The sequence below is a fragment of the Mytilus edulis genome, chromosome 8 (genome assembly GCF_963676685.1).
Source record: "Mytilus edulis chromosome 8, xbMytEdul2.2, whole genome shotgun sequence".
In the NCBI taxonomy this organism is placed as follows: domain Eukaryota; kingdom Metazoa; phylum Mollusca; class Bivalvia; order Mytilida; family Mytilidae; genus Mytilus; species Mytilus edulis.
In genome coordinates this window covers 84,949,246-84,968,458 of record NC_092351.1, presented here as the reverse complement: position 1 = coordinate 84,968,458, position 19,213 = coordinate 84,949,246, and the positions used below count along the sequence as shown (strand labels likewise).

Here is a 19,213-nt window from a genome sequence, read left to right as displayed (position 1 = left end):
TGGAGAGTTGTCTTATTTGCAATTATTCCACATTTATATATATATATAGATGTTATATTTTGGTGAAAATGTTTAAACTTGAGAGTGTTGTAAAGGAACCATGGGTGGTGTAGAAACTTATGTAATGAAGAGAAGAAAATTTGCTATTACCTGCCATTTTTGTTGTTACCTCTAACTTTATTTACCTTGTTACGGGGACTTCCCTAATATCCACTTTCGTTTCTATTTATAGTTCATTTAAAACTCACATTGCAAAAATAAAGTACCTTACAAATACACTTTAACTTTAATGAATTGATATAAAAGAAATGAATTGTATGCACTTCCTGTGTGGGGATATTTAAAAATGACTTTGAAATCGATTACACACCAAACATTTGACTATAAAGAAATAATCAAAATTTGAATTACAAATTGCTTTTTATTATTAATTTAGACTTTTTCAGGGAATTGTTGTTAACATTTTCTGTGAATTTCTTTTCTTTAAATAGTATCGGTTACCTTTTCTTATACGCGCATCTGGCATATTAAATTATGATTCTGGTACCTTCGATAACTATAACCTGTTCTTATAAGATATTTTCGTTTTGTGAAATGTTTCAAACAACACATTAGATATTGGTGTAACTAAACAATTTCGTTATCACACACAACTAAACACAATAGATATCCAATAATAAAACAATTAGGGTGGTCGGGATATCTTGGAATGTGAAGTACCAGATAACAAATGGTCTAAATCTATAATGAAATGTGCAAATTTTGAGAGTAGTATGTAATAAATGTGCAAAAGTTGTCATGTTGATGGAGAAATTGTGTGTTTTATCATAATTATTGCTGTTAAAAAACCCAAACAGACCAATATTATTTTTGTTTGATTCATTTCATTTTCAACAAAGCAACATAAGGGGGTGAAACTTAGGTAGTAATGGAGATAACTCAGATAGAGTGTCTCCATAACATGTGTTATATAAAGTGTTGTGAATTTACCTAAAACTGTGTGAACGATCGACCAAAGTCCGTTTTCAGAGACAAAGAGGCCATGAAATGTCTATCATCTCTTCATTATAAATATGTTGTTTTTCCTGCGGACAAATAATATTGTCTTTGTATGTAAATCGTATTACTACGAATGTCTTGTAAAAGAATTGGGTATAAAGGAGCACTCAGGTAATCCCATATAAAAAGACATATCATTTGAAAAGGATGAGATTTTAGCAAATCATAAGTCCTTCATGGCTTCAATTAACATTACATTGAACACCAAATCGGAGGACTTACCTTGTTTGTATTGAATACCAAAGCTTCATAAAATTCCGTACAAACAACGGTATATTGCTGGCTAATCTTCATGTTCCACTAAAGAACTGTCCATTAGATTGACTAAAATTCTATCCGCAGTGAAAGAGGGTCTTCAGAAATACTGTGAAAATGTTTACTCGCGTAGTGGTATTAACCATATGTGGATTCTTAAAAATTCTAAAGAACTTCTAGACAATTTTAAATCTAGGTCTTTTTCTGAAGTTAGTTCTATCAAAACTTTTGATTTTTCAACCCTGTATACCACCATTCCCCATGTGAAATTGAAAAATCGCCTAAAAGAAATAATCCACAATGCCTTTCAACATAAAAATGGAAGCATACGCTATAAATTTATTACTTTGGGATTTCATAAGGCATATTTCGTTAATAGTGACAAACAAAAAGGTAAAACATGATACACAAAAGAACAAGTGGTCAGTATGCAGGAAATTCTTATCGACAACATATTTGTTGAGTTTGGAGGTAGACTTTTTCAACAAATTGTCGGCATTCATATGGGAACGAAATGCGCGCCTCTCCTTGCTGACCTCTTCTTATTTTCATATGAATCGGAGTGCCTTCAGACACTTGTCAAAAACAAGAAGATCAAAGAAGCCAGGTTATTTAATTTCACTTTCAGATATATTGATGATGTTCTTTCCATTAACAATCCGAACTTTTCTGATTGGGTTCCATTAATATATCCACCAGAACTAGAAATTAAAGAGACAACAGACACGGCTTCCTCCGCCTCATTTTTAGACTTATACCTCGAATTTGACATACACAGTCATCTTAGTACCAGAATCTATGACAAACGAGACGATTTTGATTTTGAAATTATCAATTTCTCCCACCTTAGTAGCAATATACCAACTTCACCTGCATATGGAATATACATTTCCACACAGTCATATCTTAGTACCAGAATCTATGACAAACGAGACGATTTTGATTTTGAAATTATCAATTTCCCCCACCTTAGTAGCAATATACCAACTTCACCTGCATATGGAATATACATTTCCCAACTTATTCGGTATTCAAGAGCTTGCAGCTCATACTCAGACTTTGTTAAACGTCACCAATGTCTGAGCAGAAAATTGATGAACCAGGGGTATGTCAAAGAACGTCTCGTCCTTTTTCTAAAAAATGTTCATCGGAAGGTACCCAGAACTTGTTGATAAATATTCCGTATCAACTTCACAAATAATACACGATGGTCTTGAAGTATAGATTTTGCGTACTGACGTTGTTTATCATCTTAATAACGTGTTATATTATTCTTTTATTTGTTTTTATTAATATTACTTTTACTGTTAAATCTGTTTTTTAGATATCCTTTTTGACTTAACTCTGTGCTTATGTATCCAATCATACTTTGAACGACAAAATTATTTTATCATGTGACTCTATACCTATGTATCTTGTCATACTTTGAATGACAAAATTATTTAATTTATTAATAGTACTTTTACTATTAACCAACTTTTTTGTGATATACATTTGACGTGACTCTGTACTTATGTATAACGTCATACTTTGAACCACACTATTATTTTATTTATTATTACTTTATACTGTTTAGTCAGTTTTTGTTATATCTATTTTGACTGACTGTATTTATGCATCCCGTCACACTTTGAACGACAAAATTATTTCATGTCTACCTGTGCGAATTTCAAACGCGCAATTTTACACAAGTACTCAAAACCCTCCTTCCTTGATAGGTACATTTTACATAGACAAATAAAATCGTATAATATAATAAAATGAGGATGTTAATTTGATGTGTGCTTCTTCGTTACATTTGTTGTTTTCATAGTGATTATTATGATAACACAATGTTGGCTGCTGTACCCCTATTTTTGACATTTTTAGCTATTGTGTCTGTTTTTTTTTGTTCAAGCATCGGTGACAATATAATGGAATGTGATACGACTGTCATACAAGTGAGAGATTAAGATATCTATAAAACCAGGTTCAATCCACCATTTTCTACATTTGAAAATGCCTGTACCAAGTCAGGAATATGACAGTTCTTGTCCATTCGTTTTTGATGCGTTTTGTTATTTGATTTTGCCATGTGATTATGGACTTTCCGAATTGATTTTCCTCTGAGTTCAGTATTTTTGTGATTTTACTTTTTACCTATTCTTATATGTAACACAATATCACACACCTATATCCCCCCTCCAAAAAAAAAAAATTTGACCCCCAAAAAATTACCCTCATTTCAAGTAAAAGAGCCCTAAATTTTCATAAAAAAAAAAGCAAAAAAACACCCCAAAAAACACCAAATTTTCTTACTCCCAAAAAAAATTTTTTTTTTAATAACTTTTTTTTAAAAAAAAACGTTATTAAAAACACCCAAAAAACAACAAAAAAATTCCAAAAAAAAAATAAATAAAAAAACCGGGAGAACTGACAGAGAAAAAATTCTGTGGGATTTAAGAGAAAAAAAAAATCAATTTTTACTTTTAAAAATGAAAGAAAAGCAAGCGAGCGGAGCGAGATACACTCCGGTTATCCTTAAAAAATGGAAGCGAACTGTTCCCCTTAAAAAATGGAAGCGAACGATTCCCTTTATGAATTACCAAAATATCCCCATTGTGCTATTATATGTGGACAAACAGGATGTGGAAAAACAGAGTTTGTTCTTGATTTATTAGAAAAAGAATATAGTGAAGTGTTCAAATATATAGTCATACTTTGTCCAACCATCCAATGGAACAAAGCATACAAAAATCGTGAATGGATTGATGATGTTAGAAAACCAAAAACAAAAAATCTAATAATTGTTAATCCTATTGTTGAAGTGAGAGAAGCGAACGATTCCCTTTATGAAGAAGAGAAGCTACAAGAACTACTAAGAATGTTCTTTAAAAAATATGCTGGTCATCCAACATTATATATCATTGATGACTGCAGTGCAACAAAAGAACTAACAAAGAAAAAAGATATGCTGTCCGAGCTTGCATTTTCAGGAAGACATGCGGAACAATCAGTGTGGGTCATTTCACAGAGATACAACTCTGTTTTAAAAGATTTAAGAGAACAAACAAAATGGTTATGCATGTTCTACACAAAAGATAGAGATAGTTTTGATAATTGCCTAAGAGAAAATGATGTTATTCCTACTTTGGAAGAAAGAAAAAGAATAAAGGAAGAACTTAAAAAAAAGAAACATCGTAAATTAATATTAAAGACAGATCAACCTACTGATTATTGGTTACTTAATTAATTTTTTTAGCAATTCTCAAGTAATGCTTAAGTAATGCTTAAGTAATGCTTAAGTAATGCTTAAGTAATTCTTAAGTAATGCTTAAGTAATTCTTAAGTAATTTAACCAAAATAAGTAATTCTTAAGTAATTTAACCAAAATAAGCAAAATAATGCTTAAGTAATGCTTAAGTAATTCTTAAGTAATTTAACCAAAATAAGTAATTCTTAAGTAATTCTTAAGTAATTTAACCAAAAATAAGCAATAAAAAAAGCAATGCTGTTGGAAATACTAACAATTGTAACAAACACTGCAGTCTTATCATTGGTTGGATATGTTGTATTTAATTTTTTTAAAGTTAAAAATAAATTATATCCGTTTTTTGAAACGTATAAAATGAATGCTGAAGAATTATTAAGCGAGCAAATTGTGGAAAACATAAATATTGATGATGAAGCGAGCGAAGTGAACGGTTCCCTTCAAGAAAAAAAACGCGAAAGATTATCAGCTGTTGTTGCTGGTGGGAGTAGTAAACAATATCTGGGTAAAGAATTACAACTGTCAGATATTGATAAAATGACAACAGAACAAATAAACAAACTATACTGTAAATATGAAGCAAGATTGGGAGCTTGTATGACCAAGACATTAGGAAACTCTTTTATAAATTTATATGTTATGGGTGTATCAAAGTTTTTCAAAGTTGTTAATCCACCAATTTTGATACAAGACTTAGAGGAAGATCCTTTTATCAATAATGCTTTAACTAATACATGTTGTGAACTGTACTATAGATATGGAATGTATCTTGCTCCTTTTACTGCAATATTAACAACAGCAAGACATATCGAACCACTCGCTTCGCTCGATTTCCAAAAAAAAGATGAAAAAAATGACATAAAAAATGATGAATGAAAATCCTGAACAAATAGAAGTATTTAAAAAACCCAAACCAAAAGACCCAAAAAGAGTAGCTGCTGGTAAGAAAGGTGCAGAAGTAAGAATAAGAAATGCAGAATTGAGAAAAAAAGAAGTAGAAAAATTAAAAAAAGAAAATTCAAAAATCAAACAAATAACAAAAGATTCTGATACAGAAATAGATTATGAATCAAACGAACATATTCCTTCGGTTGAGAAACACTCCAGTTCCCTAGTTGATTATAAATTTGTACTTTTTTCTATAAGTATTGTTGGATTGGGATTGTTTTTTTACAACCAAAGTAAGAAACCAGAAAGAATGATTAAAGAAATAACAAAACCAGAAAAACAAAAGAAAGAAATTGATCCTTTTGAATTTAATTAAATTTAGTACATTAAAATGACAACTCAAAAAGACGGAAAACAAATAGCAAATATGTTATATCATGCTGGATTGGAAACATTGTTAACAGTTGGATATGCAGAAATAGGTAAAAAGGTATTAAGGAGGCCAGCACCAAAAGTGGATTTTAACATGAATGATGTTGTAATGTTATCCATTGATATATTACTTGCAATGGCAACAAAAGATATGTTGATTAAGCAAGGTATTATACCTGCTGATATTATGAAGTAATTTTTGTTTTTATAAAATGGCAAGTGCTTTAACAATGATGCTTGGTGGGGCAATAACAAATGCTTTTGCATTTTCAGGGAGTAATTATTTATTTTCACATATGGGTAGTAATGCAAATGAAGAGAAAATAAGACATGATAAAGCTATAGAAAAATTAGAAAAAGCACAAGCAGAATGGAATAAAAAAAGAATACAAAAATTAGATTTTATAAATGAACAATTACAAAAGGAACATCATGCAGTTCAGACTTTTGATGATGTTGACCAGGCAATGAAACTATACTATCGTGTCACGAATAAAAAATTAACTTCATTATCACCTAAACCTACATTAAGTGATTTTTATACTCCATCAGAAGACCAGAAAAATAGAGAGATTGCATTTGTTGTTGGTGGTATGACATTAACTGGTTTTATTGTTTGGAAATTAAAATAAAAAATAAATACAATTTACGTTTGTATGAAAAATTGGAAAAATAAGAAAAAATTGATAAAAATTAGAGTCCCTAATTTCTGTACTTTTCCTGTTTTTAGGGGTATAGAGAAATAATAAAATAAAATAAAAAATTAAATTTCAGGACATGGTTTTTCAAAAACATATTCATAAACTTTATCTGGTCTAATAAAAGCATCCCAACCAGGAGGAAACTTAGATAACTTTTTACCCTCAAACTTTTCCATTATTTCCATTTGTTTTGAAGTTAAAGGGCATTCCCAATCATCTCTTAAACAACATATTTGATAATCTGATAACATTATTCTTCCTAATATAACTTTAGCGTCAGGATCATCTTTCTCAGTATAAGCTTCAATCATTTTTTAGTCTTTTATTTTTTAAAATAAAAATTTAAATTATATATTTTTTAATATCCATAAGGAAAACTTCTAATTAAATTTTCATTTTCACAATATACCATTCTTTTATCAAACATATAATCATAATCTTTAACTTGTTTAACTGTTTTAAGTTGATGATCTTTTCCTATTTTTATATTATTATATTTAACAGTTTCATATTTTTCATTTTCATCAGTAACTATTTTTATTTTTTTATCTAATGTAATCTTTTTTTCTACTTCAGCATTTACTCTAAAACCTTTACAACAGCTAACTAGTTTTTCTGTATCTAGTTTCATAGAATAATCTTTTGGACCAGCAGATATAAATTGTTTTATATGATTAGCGTTATGTTTTGAAACAATTTCATCTGTTAAATCTCCTAATTTATTTCCCATCATACTTTCTATCTTTTTACAAGCTTCAGAACCATCATCATTATAAATACAAGAATCTGTATCCATGTATAAAACTCTTTCTTGTAGAATATCCAATAGTTCGTATAATTTTAATCTAGCATGTGCTGTTGTAAACAAAGCTATATAAACATTTACACTTGGATTAGGTTTAGATTATTCTTCTTTATTTTTATATTCTGTTAAAACAATATCTTCATCTAATATCATAGTACTTATATCTTTATATTTTTCATTAAATACTATTTTAGTTATATGTTCTAAAGTAAAACAATATTCTTTTTGTGTAAAATTATCTCTCATACCAAAATGTCCCCATAAATTATTTAAACATATTTTAGCTATAAATCTTAATCCTGAATTGTACTTAACTTTGTCAATATCTAGATCATAAGCAGTATTATCTATAATGTATTGTATTTTTGTTTTACATTCTTTATCGTTTTTACAATCATTTTTACAATATTTAGGATCACATTTACATCCTGAAGCTTCTTGTTTATATTTCATAAACGTATCTACATAAAGTTTAAATATATCTGTAGATGTGTTTTCAAAATGTTCTAGTTCATATATTTTTTGTAATTTATAACCTTTTTCTATTGCTTTATCTATTTCTATTGTAGACCATGTACCTACTATAACTCTTTCCTCATCAGAATGTATACATTTTTCATTTTTAATATTTTTACATTCTTTACATCTTTTTATTTCATGTATTTTATCATGTTTATTTAAAGTAGGATCATCTATGTGTTTACATTTAAAAGATATTTTATTCATACATGTTCTACATAATCCAAAAAGTAATTTATGTGTATTATCACTAGTTAATTGTTTATAAGGTAAAACAGGGTGATACAATCCTTTAGGTGGTAATATTTTACATTTCATTATTCCGAAATAATTATTTTTTATATAATCATCTACAGATATTTCTGTAGATGTAATAGGATGTCCTATAGGATATATACAATATTTATTTACTGATGGATACAGAGAACAAAAATCTACATATCTACCTTTTAAATCAGAAAGATTATTGTATAATTGAATAGTTTCTGTTCTTCCTCCATAAAATGCATCTCTTTTATCAATAGGTTTTAAATGTGGATCAACTTCAGGATATTTTTGTTGATCAAACTCACATTCCCATATTGTATGAATTTTTACATTTGGTTTTAGATAATCTTCAATAGTTTTAAGTCTTTCTTTAGTTTGGTCATATAACTCTTTCATAGTTTTTTTATTTCTATCTTTTTTACATATTTCTTCAGGACTATAACATTTTGTACATCCATGCCAATAACATCCAAAAAATCCATAAACATTACGCATTTTATTTTCTCTATCATAATAATAACCATCGACTTTATAACATTTATTATTAATGAATAATTTCTTTTCACCTCCTCTTTTAGCATGTTGAATCATTATATTATATTCTAAAGAAATATACTCTAACCATTGTATTGATTTTTGTGAATGTACTTCTTTAATTGTCATCTTTTTGTGAATTCCAATTGTTTCATTTGTCAACATTAATGTTTTAAATATTTTTGTACAACATTGAGCAATTGTAATATATTGAAATGGATCGATACAATTATTGGTTATATTTAAAAATAATTTTCTATATAAGGTACAACCTTTGGCAAGAATTAAAACATCCAATAGACAATAATAAAATATTTCTTTATAGAATTTAAATTCTTTTTCTTTAACTTTATTATACCATTCATCAAATAATTCTTTATTTTTAATTGTCATAGTATTATAACCAAAATATTCTTTATCAGGATAAATTCCCTTATATTTTTGATTCTCTGTTGTATTAAAATAATGTGGAAAATAACCTTTGTTACCCACAAATCCAAATGTTTTTGGGAAAGCAGCTAATCCACATAATGTAAAATTTATAGAATCTATGAATTTTAAATTTATTCCTTTAATAAATATAGATGTTAATTTTAATCCTGAAGAAATAATACTATGTTCAATTTTATTTTTTACAATGTATCCTAAAATCGGTTGCATATCATAACCTTTTCCATAATGTGAAATAAAAGTGTAGTCTTTAAATTTATCTCTTATGAAATATTTACAAAAGTTGTCTATTACAGAATTTGTTTCATATTTAATTTTTTCTACATCACTAAAACAATCATCTATGTTTAATTCTAACAAGTTTAAATTATCAATATTGAAATCACATTTAAATACTTTTACATAGTTATTTTTAAAACAATAAATATTTTCTAAATCGTAAGCTATACAAAAATTCATTATATGTATTCCTGTTTCTTGATTTGCTTCAAAATCAAAATATATATATTTATTATTTTTTACTTGTTTTGGTACTGATGGTTTCATATAACATAAGTGTTCTTCATTACTTTCCGTGTATTTTTCATAACATATTAAACATATTTTTTCACCACATTTGTGATTTTTACCTGTATATGTTTTGTTACATTTATCACAAATATGTTGTTTTCTGATAGTTGTTACTGTGTTATCTTTGCATGTATGTTGTTCAGTATAACCAATTAAACATACTTTACAAAACCTACGTTTAGCTAAAAATCCTGTTATATTTGTTATAGTGTCAAAGTGTTCATCATGATAATATAAATATATTTGTTCATTATATTCTTCATTACCATTATATAAAATATATTCTGTACTATTTGATGTAAAAACAATTATCCTAATATTAAGATAATTTTCAAAAGCTTTTAAATCATCTAAATTATTACCTTCTTCTTTTATTTCTACTCCTGATTGTTCATGTAAATCTTCAGCAACTCTTTTTTGTAATGGTCTACCCTCTTTAATGTGTTTTAATTGTGAGTTTGTAAAATTTTCTAACAACTTGTTTGAAGCTAAAGAAGTTACAATTGCCCTTGATAAACATATTGTATCATCATTTTTTATTTTGATAATACTTCTTTTATTTATGACATCTAATATTTTTAAAGCTTTACCTTTTCCTCTTTTATTGGGTATAATAGTAACTTCAAAAATAACTTCTTCTAAATTTAATTCTTCAGCACTATTTAATAATCTTTCCATTTGATCCATGAATAACTTTTTAACTGTATTATATGTTCTTATAGGCCAGCTTTTATGTTTAGTAATTATGATTTCATGAATAGGTACTATTTTAATTCTTCCATTAGGGTAATCTTTTATGGAATAGTCTACCATGTGATCAAAAGCATTTGTAAATGTTTCTTGTTTTTCATCCTTTAGACTAATTTTATAATTAAATACATAAATACTTGCTTTATGTTTATATTCTTTTGTCAAAACAAGTTTATATGAATCTCCTCGCTTGGATAAAATTTTATCCTTTTTTGCCTCCATTTTTTAAGAAAACATTTTAGTTACTTCAAAATGTCTAAAACAAATCTAACAAATAAATTAGCAGATGAATTACATCATAGAGTTATAAAATCTTTTCCTAAAAGACGTGTTTATGTTAATTCAATAGATCAAACATGGGCAGTTGATTTGATAGATATACAACAATATTCAAAACAAAATAAACACTATAAATATTTATTAGCAGTTATAGATATTTTTAGTAAATATGGTTGGTTGATTCCATTGAAAAATAAAACAGGAGTAGCAGTAAGTGAAGCATTTAAAACATTATTTAAAGAAAGAAAACCAATATATATTTGGTCAGATAAAGGATCTGAATTTTATAATCGACAAGTAAAAGAATTGTTAAAAGATAATAACATAAAGTTATATTCAACTGAGAATGAAGAAAAATCCAGTGTAGTGGAACGCTGGATAGGAACAATGAAACAACATATGTATAAATACTTTACTGCTAATGAAACTTTTAAATATTATGATATACTAGATAAATTAGTTAAAAATTATAATAATACAGTACATTCTTCAATTAAAATGACACCTGTTCAAGCAAGTAAATTAAAAAATGAATTAACAGTGTATAAGAATTTATATCCAGAAAAGGAAGAGAAAATTAAAAAACCTAAATTCGAAGCAGGTACTAGAGTAAGAATAACAAAAAAAAAAGGTAAATTTGAAAAGGGTTATACTACTCGTTGGAGAAAAGAAATATTTGTAATTGAAAAAGTTTTAAATACAATTCCTTTTACTTATAAAATAATTGATTTAAAAGGCGAAGAAATAACAGGTGCTTTCTATGAACAAGAATTACTTTTGACTAAGTTTTAGATCTCTAGGTAGATTTAAAATCCATTGAATAAATCCATTAAATCTTAAATGTCTGTTTTGTATAGCAAACAGTAATTACTGGTTTGAATAGTTGAAACGTTGTGAATTTGATATTTAAATCTAACTACAGTCAATTGTAATATTATATATATTAATAAAAGAACAAATTCAATAATATCGACAAAATGTAAGAAACATACTTGAATTCGTTTGTTAAATCATGCATCAAACTAATTAACTGCGTCAGTAAAAGTTTAATAGTTGTAAACACAATTCTCAGGTAAAATTTACAATAACCTGTAGTTAAGTAAGTATTTACTGCATCTAAGGAGTTGTTTACTGCATCTAAGGAGTTGTTTACTGTAACTAAGTAAGTGTTCATTGTAACTAAGTAGATGTTTACTGTATCCAAGCAAACTGTTTATATTAAATTCAATAGGATATGACTTTTAAATAAACTAAATCGATCATTGTAAATATTTACAGGTAACAAAGTGCGGTTTTTAATTAAATTTGCCATTTAATATTGCTACAGTAACTTCAAAATGGAATCTGAATTGAGAAGATGTTATTTAGTTAAAGTGTCGGATGAATTAGAAAAACTTGAAACATTATTAGTGAAACGTAATAATACGATAAATTTACAAGATATGGAGATAAACGGCATAAAAAAGGACATTGAATATTTAACCGAGAGAATAAATAAAACTAAGGAAGATTTTGGTGACAGAAACAAGAGACGGATTTGGCTTCGATTAACAAGACAAAAAGTTAGTGCAAAGACTAAGCTTAAAAAATTCATAACAAAAAGAACCTGTGAGAATGAAGAAAAGACTATATTGGAAATAAAGAGAAGTGATTTAATTTCTGAACAGAATAGGATAACAGAACTTGTTCGTCAAGACAGTAATTCCTAGTAATTAACTTCTTTAAATCTTCCATCTTCAAAATTAATTTGTGCATCTTGTATAACAAACAGATAAACATTTATTAATTTATTTGCTCCTGCTGTTTTAGTTATTTGGATAGTAATACCTTCAGAAGCATTTTCAATTCTTCTACCTGAACCGTGTAATGAGTTGTCATCTGTTGAACGTAAATCTAACCATAATGCATAATTAGTTGTAAGATATTTTTCTAATGTTGTATAGGATAAATTTAAATCCTTTAAAACTTCTTCTGTTGTTTTATTTCTTTTTGAATTTAAAGCAAAGAATTTATTTATTTCATCCCATTGTTGATATGCTTTCATTCCTTGACTGTATAGTTGATTTGGAACACCTTCTATTGTCATTTCTACTTTTGTTATGTTAGGATTATAATAAGTTTCGGTACTTGTTCTTTCAGGATCTTCGAACAACATTAGAATTCCTTTCATACTTCTAGCTGGAACATTTAAATTTATATTCCACAATGTATCAGATTTGTTTTTGGTTATTTTTCTATGTCTTAGTATTCTATCGTACAAAATAACCATCTTACCATTAACTTGTTGTCTTATCTGTCTTGCTAATTCTGCATCAGTAACCATATCAAATTCTAAACAAATGTTTTTGATTGTATAACTTGCAGATGTATCTGTTGATTTAATAACATTGCTATAATTATTAAATGTAAGTTCATATTCAAGTCTATCACCAAGACCTGCTTGATAAAAAGGCATATGAGTTTCTAATAGTTCAAAATCAAGTGGGATACAAAATCTTGTACCATATGCAGTTGCAATTGCTTCATCGCCTATGTCTGATGCTTTATCATCCGCGCCAACTCTGTGTTTTAACATGTTTGTTTCACCAATACCTTGGTATGCCATATTTAAACGTTCAGATGTAGATTTCCATAAATCAACATAACAATGATAAATATCTCTATCATCAATTGACATAATTTCATTTCCACTTATACGAATTGTTGTTTTTTTAACTATTGTTCTTCCTATGTTTTGATATATAGTTGCATTGTCGTCTGTAGATGTGAGTTCTATTTCAAATGCCAATCTGGTTGTTCCAGGAACAATAACATCATTATTGCTTAGATTGGGGAATCTCACTAATAGCTGTTGATTTTGATCAATAGTTGAAGGATTATTTGTTATTGATACACTTTGACGAATACCTTTCACACCACGGGGTTCTCTTATTTTTCTGTAAGGATTTAATTTGTTTCCGTATGCCGACATTTTTAAGGATTAAATTTGTTATAAAAATAATTCAATTACCACTGATACTAGAGTATTGATACATGTATAATTATTAGTCATACTAATAAAACTTATTAAATCTCCAGCCTTAACTTCAAAAGGTGTATAAAAGTTATTTAAACCGTGTGTGACACCATTATCCAAACTCATTTTGTAACTAGTTGACTTATCATTAACAATCATCTTAATGGCTATAATATCTGTGCTTGTTCTTAAACTTACTAAACTAATACCCAATATTTGTCCTGGAAAGTTCATTACATAATAACCACCACCATCACCAAAATTAAACTTTTTATTTCCATGTATTGGACCATCAATTCCAGCATATATACTTATTATTTTTCTGTCTGGTTTATTTTTAATATTACCAACTATATTTTCAACATTTAAAACTCTGATGCTTAGGGCAGCGACACTCCGATGTAAATTTTTATCCTTAGTATCCATTGTTTGAAGCTCACTCTTCATATTTAATATTTCTTTTTCTACGTTTTCTTTTTTTGACACCAAGTATGCTCATTTTATTAAATAAATTATATAACTTCTAAAACACAATTAATTGGTAAATGATTAATTATCTTGTTATTATTTTCATCTCTTATTTTTAATTTCAATTCTGTTATAACATCATTTACTAAACACTTATATTCCGGATGCTCAAATCTGGCTGTTATAACTTCACCAAACTCTTTATTCTCGACTGGAATAACAGCCAATAATGTACTTGGCTTACCATCAAGATAATTATGAGAAGTGCTAACTTGTTCCAAATGGATATATAATGATTTATGGATAGCAAAATCCACAAATTTGTTTCCATAATGTAATTCATTAGGTTCGAATTTACGTTTATTATTAAATCCTAACATATTTCCCAAACCCTTACTTATCTTTAACTCAGTAGTAGTGTTTAATGAAGCGATACCATTTGCTTCATTTACGGATAATACAATATTTTCTTTTTGAAATTCATCCACTATTTGTTGAAAACTATAATAACCATTCATAATCCTTTTCTGTTCCTCTCCGGTTTTTGTTATAAACCCATGATAAACATTATACCAACCTATACTGTATCTTATAAATTTCAAACCAATACGTTTATTTCCATTTCTGTTATTTATGTATTGTTCTAAGTTTATTGTATTATCAATATTTGAAATAGTATGAAACATTTTTACTATAAAAAAATGATAACAAAAGAATTTAAATATAATCCTAATGTTTCATATAATCCAGGTATTAAATATTCTGAAAAAGATCATCAATTAAAAACAAATCTTGTAAATCAAACGATATTTGTAAATCAAAAAGAGAACTTTAAAACATCTTTTCCTGATTTATTTCAAAACTATCAAAACCCATCAATACACACTAACGAACCATGGAATACATGGATTCATTCTTCATTTGATTGGTGGCAATGTCAATTAAACTTTGCAGTATGGTGTGCAAGTACAGGATGTGGGATTTCTTATAATGATCATATACAAAATACTTCAAATCTTACAAAGTCTTTTTATATGTTTCATTTTTATTATTGCATTGCAAGAATGTTAAAAGAACTTAAATCACCTTTACCAACAGATTCTTCTTTCTGTTATTACAAGAACCCATATGACAAAGCTGCATATCAGAAATTATGTGATGAATTTAATATTTCTCCAAATACAGATTGGAGACAAAAACTAGAATCATCATGTCAAGGATTAGGAAGTTTTGAGCAATATTATAAACCAAGTGGTAAATATAGACAAAATCATAAAAAGGATGGTCCATTCTTAAATATTCATGATACAATTTATCACGAAAAAGATATAAGTATGGCTTGGACAACATTTATTTTAGATAAATCAGAAGGTTTTACACGAGCAGGTATTGAACGTATTAATGAAAGTATTAAAATTTACGTATGGGCTTTGTTGGGTGCTCAATCTCAAACAAAAACAGAAATTTTAAAAGTAGGAACAGGATTTGATGCACAAAAACAATTCTTAGCAAATGTACAAGATGTTATTAATAGTCCTATTGATTTACCCACTCAGATATCAAATTATCAAAATGTTTTAAAATACGCAAGAAGTAAAGTTGATTATGCTTATGGACTTGGTTAAAATATGTCTCCCAGTGATATGGTTTTACAAATTGGAAGTATTGTTGGTTATAATAATAAAATTATAATTGCAACAGAAAATCAAACACTTGGGTTAAATGATGATTTAAATAATAAAAATTTTGATCATGTTGATTTTAAGCCAAAAGAACCTGTAAAACCACAAGAACCTATAAAACCTGAAAAGCCTAAAGAACCAAAAATAGATCCAATAAAAAAAATTGAACATGAAGATCATGAAGATAATAAACAAGCAATAATATTTGTAAGTATTATAATAGGATTTACAGCACTTTATTTTTTCAAATAATCTCTAGCAGCAGTAAACAATAAACTAACAACTAAAATAAGCAATGCCCATAAGTTGTTTGCAAACCAATTTACTACGTCTTTTGTTGCAGACAATAACCAAGAAACAATAGAACCTATAATACCTGGTAATGCAGCTGCTAATTTTCCTGCAAGAAAAGATAATAATTTTCCAAGATTTTTTAATTGTTTTTTTATCCAGTCTTGTACACCACCTTTTGATGGAGGAGAAGGAGAAGGAGAAGGAGAACCAGTAAATGCCTCAACAATAACACCAATAATCATTCCAAAAGCAGTTAAAACACTAACTATTGTTATTCCTTGTTCTCTGAATAATGTTCTTATTCTTTCGCCTAATGTTTTGTCTTCGTTTAACATTTTGTGTATTGTTTGTTTAAATCTGTTCACTTGACTACGTAGTTTCTCTTTATTAATATTAATTACTTCTAGTCTTGCACTTCTCTCAGATTCCAACTCTCTTATTCGACTACTTATTCTATCTATTTGAAATTCATCATTGTCTTCTTTAGCTTGTTCTAATTTGGCATTTTCTTTTGCTAAGTCTTTATTTGTTTCATTCAGTTTTGTTAATTCATTTGCAATCTCTTCTTTTACTGATGTCATTGCACTGATTATACCATCCATCTCTCTTTTTGTCATATATGTTTGTGTTTCTTCATTTATGAAAGATGTTCCTTGTTCAATAAATGAAGTTTCTATTTCTTTCACATGTGTTTCTTCATTACTTGCTATTTCTAATAATTCTTGTCCTTCTTGTTGTGTAGATATTTCTTGTAATGGAATTTCTATATTATCGAGTTCACGAATTGGTGCTTTTATCGTTCTTTGAAAATCTTGAAACACTGATCTACCTTCTTTTAAATAATCAGATATTTTATAATCATCTACACCTAAAATATCCCTGACAAAATTAACACCGTATTCTTTTTGAAGAGTACTAAATTTATAAAACTTTAATACTCCTTTTTTAAAATACGTTAATGCAATATTATTACCCTTTTCATCTTTTACATATAAGATTTGTCTTTCATTATGATCTTCCCTAACAAAAAAACCTACTTCATTACGTGTAGTTTCACCATTTTTTTTATAAAATTGTTTAATCATTTTTTTTGTAGTTTCTTTTTTACGAATTTTAGCATCATTTTCTGATAAATCTCTTGATTTTTCAAATTCCTTATTTATATTATTTTGAAACTCTTCATCATCTTGAAAAGACGTTTCTTCTTCTTCTTCTTCTTCTTCTTCTTCTTCTTCTTCTTCTTCTTCTTCTTCTTCTTCTTCTTCTTCTTCTTCTTCTTCTTCTTCTTCTTCTTCTTCTTCTTCTTCTTCATCATAATCATTATTTTTAAAATCATCCATATGAATATCATAACCACCTTTTGCCATTTTTATTAAATAAAATAAAGTTAAATTAATTAAATATACTTGTTAATAAACCATAAAAAGTACCTGTTAAAAATAATTTTATTATAAATAATCGTAGGTTATAATATTTAAATTCTTTATCTACAATTGTTTGTAGATTTTTTATAAGTTTATCTTTTTGTGTTTTTGTAAGTCCTTTTATTTTATTTTGTATTTCATCTTCAACTTCATCATCTGTTTCTTCTTGTTCTAAAATATATTGAATAGTTTTTTTTGGTTTTTCTTCTCTCATTTATTTAAGAAAAAAATTAAAATAATTTATTTAAATAAAAAAATTAGAATAATTTATTTAAGAAAAAATTGAGTCATAGTTTGGTGGATTTCCGTTATCAACTAAAATTATTTTATTAAAGAAAATCAAAGATTTTCCATTTTTTTTTTTAATTCGTTTTTTACTCTATTTTCTGTTTCCTCAATTAGTTTTTTTCTTTCATCATCTGGTAAACTTTTTAAAATTACTTTTTTTTTATTTTTTTTCATCTCATTAAATTTTTCTAATTCATCTAAAATAAGTTTAAATTCATCTGCACTTATCTGTCCGTCAGTTAAAGATTTTGATATTAAATCTTTTATGCTGTTTAACTTGCATTCTGCCATTGTTTTAATTTCATAATGTTTTTTTGATTTTGTTGTCAACTTTCTTCTAATTAATTTAACTAGACCTCCTAAACTTCCACATACAACAGCTGTAATTTGTATGGGAAGTAAGATAGGAAAAGCTATTCCTATACCAGCTAAAACAACAGATGTCGAAATTAAACTTGTATCAACACCATCAGTAACATTAACTCCGCGTTTATATTTTTTGTATAGTGATTTACGTTTATCTCTCTCATTTATTAATGTTTTTTCTATTTCTGTTATTTTTTGTAGTCTATAATTTTGTCCATCTTCTATAGGTAATTCTGGATATAAATCAGGAGCTGTAGGTTGTTTCATTTTTAAAAGTAAAAATTGATTTTTTTTCTTTCTCTTAAATCCCACAGAATTTTTTCTCTGTCAGTTCTCCCGGTTTTTTTATTTATTTTTTTTTTGGAATTTTTTTTGTTGTTTTTTGGGTGTTTTTAATAACGTTTTTTTTTATAAAAAAGTTATTAAAAAAAAATTTTTTTTTGGGAGTAAGAAAATTTGGTGTTTTTTGGGGTGTTTTTTTGCTTTTTTTTTATGAAAATTTAGGGCTCTTTTACTTGAAATGAGGGTAATTTTTTGGGGGTCAAATTTTTTTTTTTTTGGAGGGGGGATATAGGTGTGTAATATTGTGTTATGTAGCAAGAAAATAAGTCCGGTGATCCCATATTTTCTTTCGTATGATACGATTTTGATACACCTTCTGAGGTGTTAAATACTCATGAATACATCAATAATAACAGGACGTGAAGACTAGTAAAACGTAGTGATAAGATTTGTAGCGTAAATCTAAACATGTTAAAAATGTAATTTTGAAAATAATGAAAAATGATAGTAAATATTTACAGAGATATAGATGTTAATACGCCAAATGAGTCAAAACACCGACCTATTATGTTAGAAGACGTCAATATTTAATACTGTGTATAAACCAGCTCTGTTTTTTATTATTCTATAAATA

General features: G+C 27.3%; 3 protein-coding genes across 3 annotated transcripts in view; all 3 read right to left on the bottom strand.

Annotated features, from left to right (window-relative positions):
- LOC139486477 (uncharacterized) overlaps positions 1–19,213 on the bottom strand; it is a 302,400-nt gene that overhangs the window by 54,202 nt on the left and 228,985 nt on the right. The window lies entirely within an intron of this gene.
- On the bottom strand, positions 7,490–10,702 carry LOC139484468 (uncharacterized). Its single transcript, XM_071268201.1, has one exon. It carries the CDS (start codon positions 10,700–10,702, stop codon positions 7,490–7,492), a length of 3,213 nt encoding a protein of 1,070 aa, XP_071124302.1.
- Positions 16,162–17,586, bottom strand: LOC139484467 (gelsolin-related protein of 125 kDa-like). Its single transcript, XM_071268199.1, has one exon. The coding sequence runs from the start codon at positions 17,584–17,586 to the stop codon at positions 16,162–16,164; it is 1,425 nt and encodes a 474-aa protein (XP_071124300.1).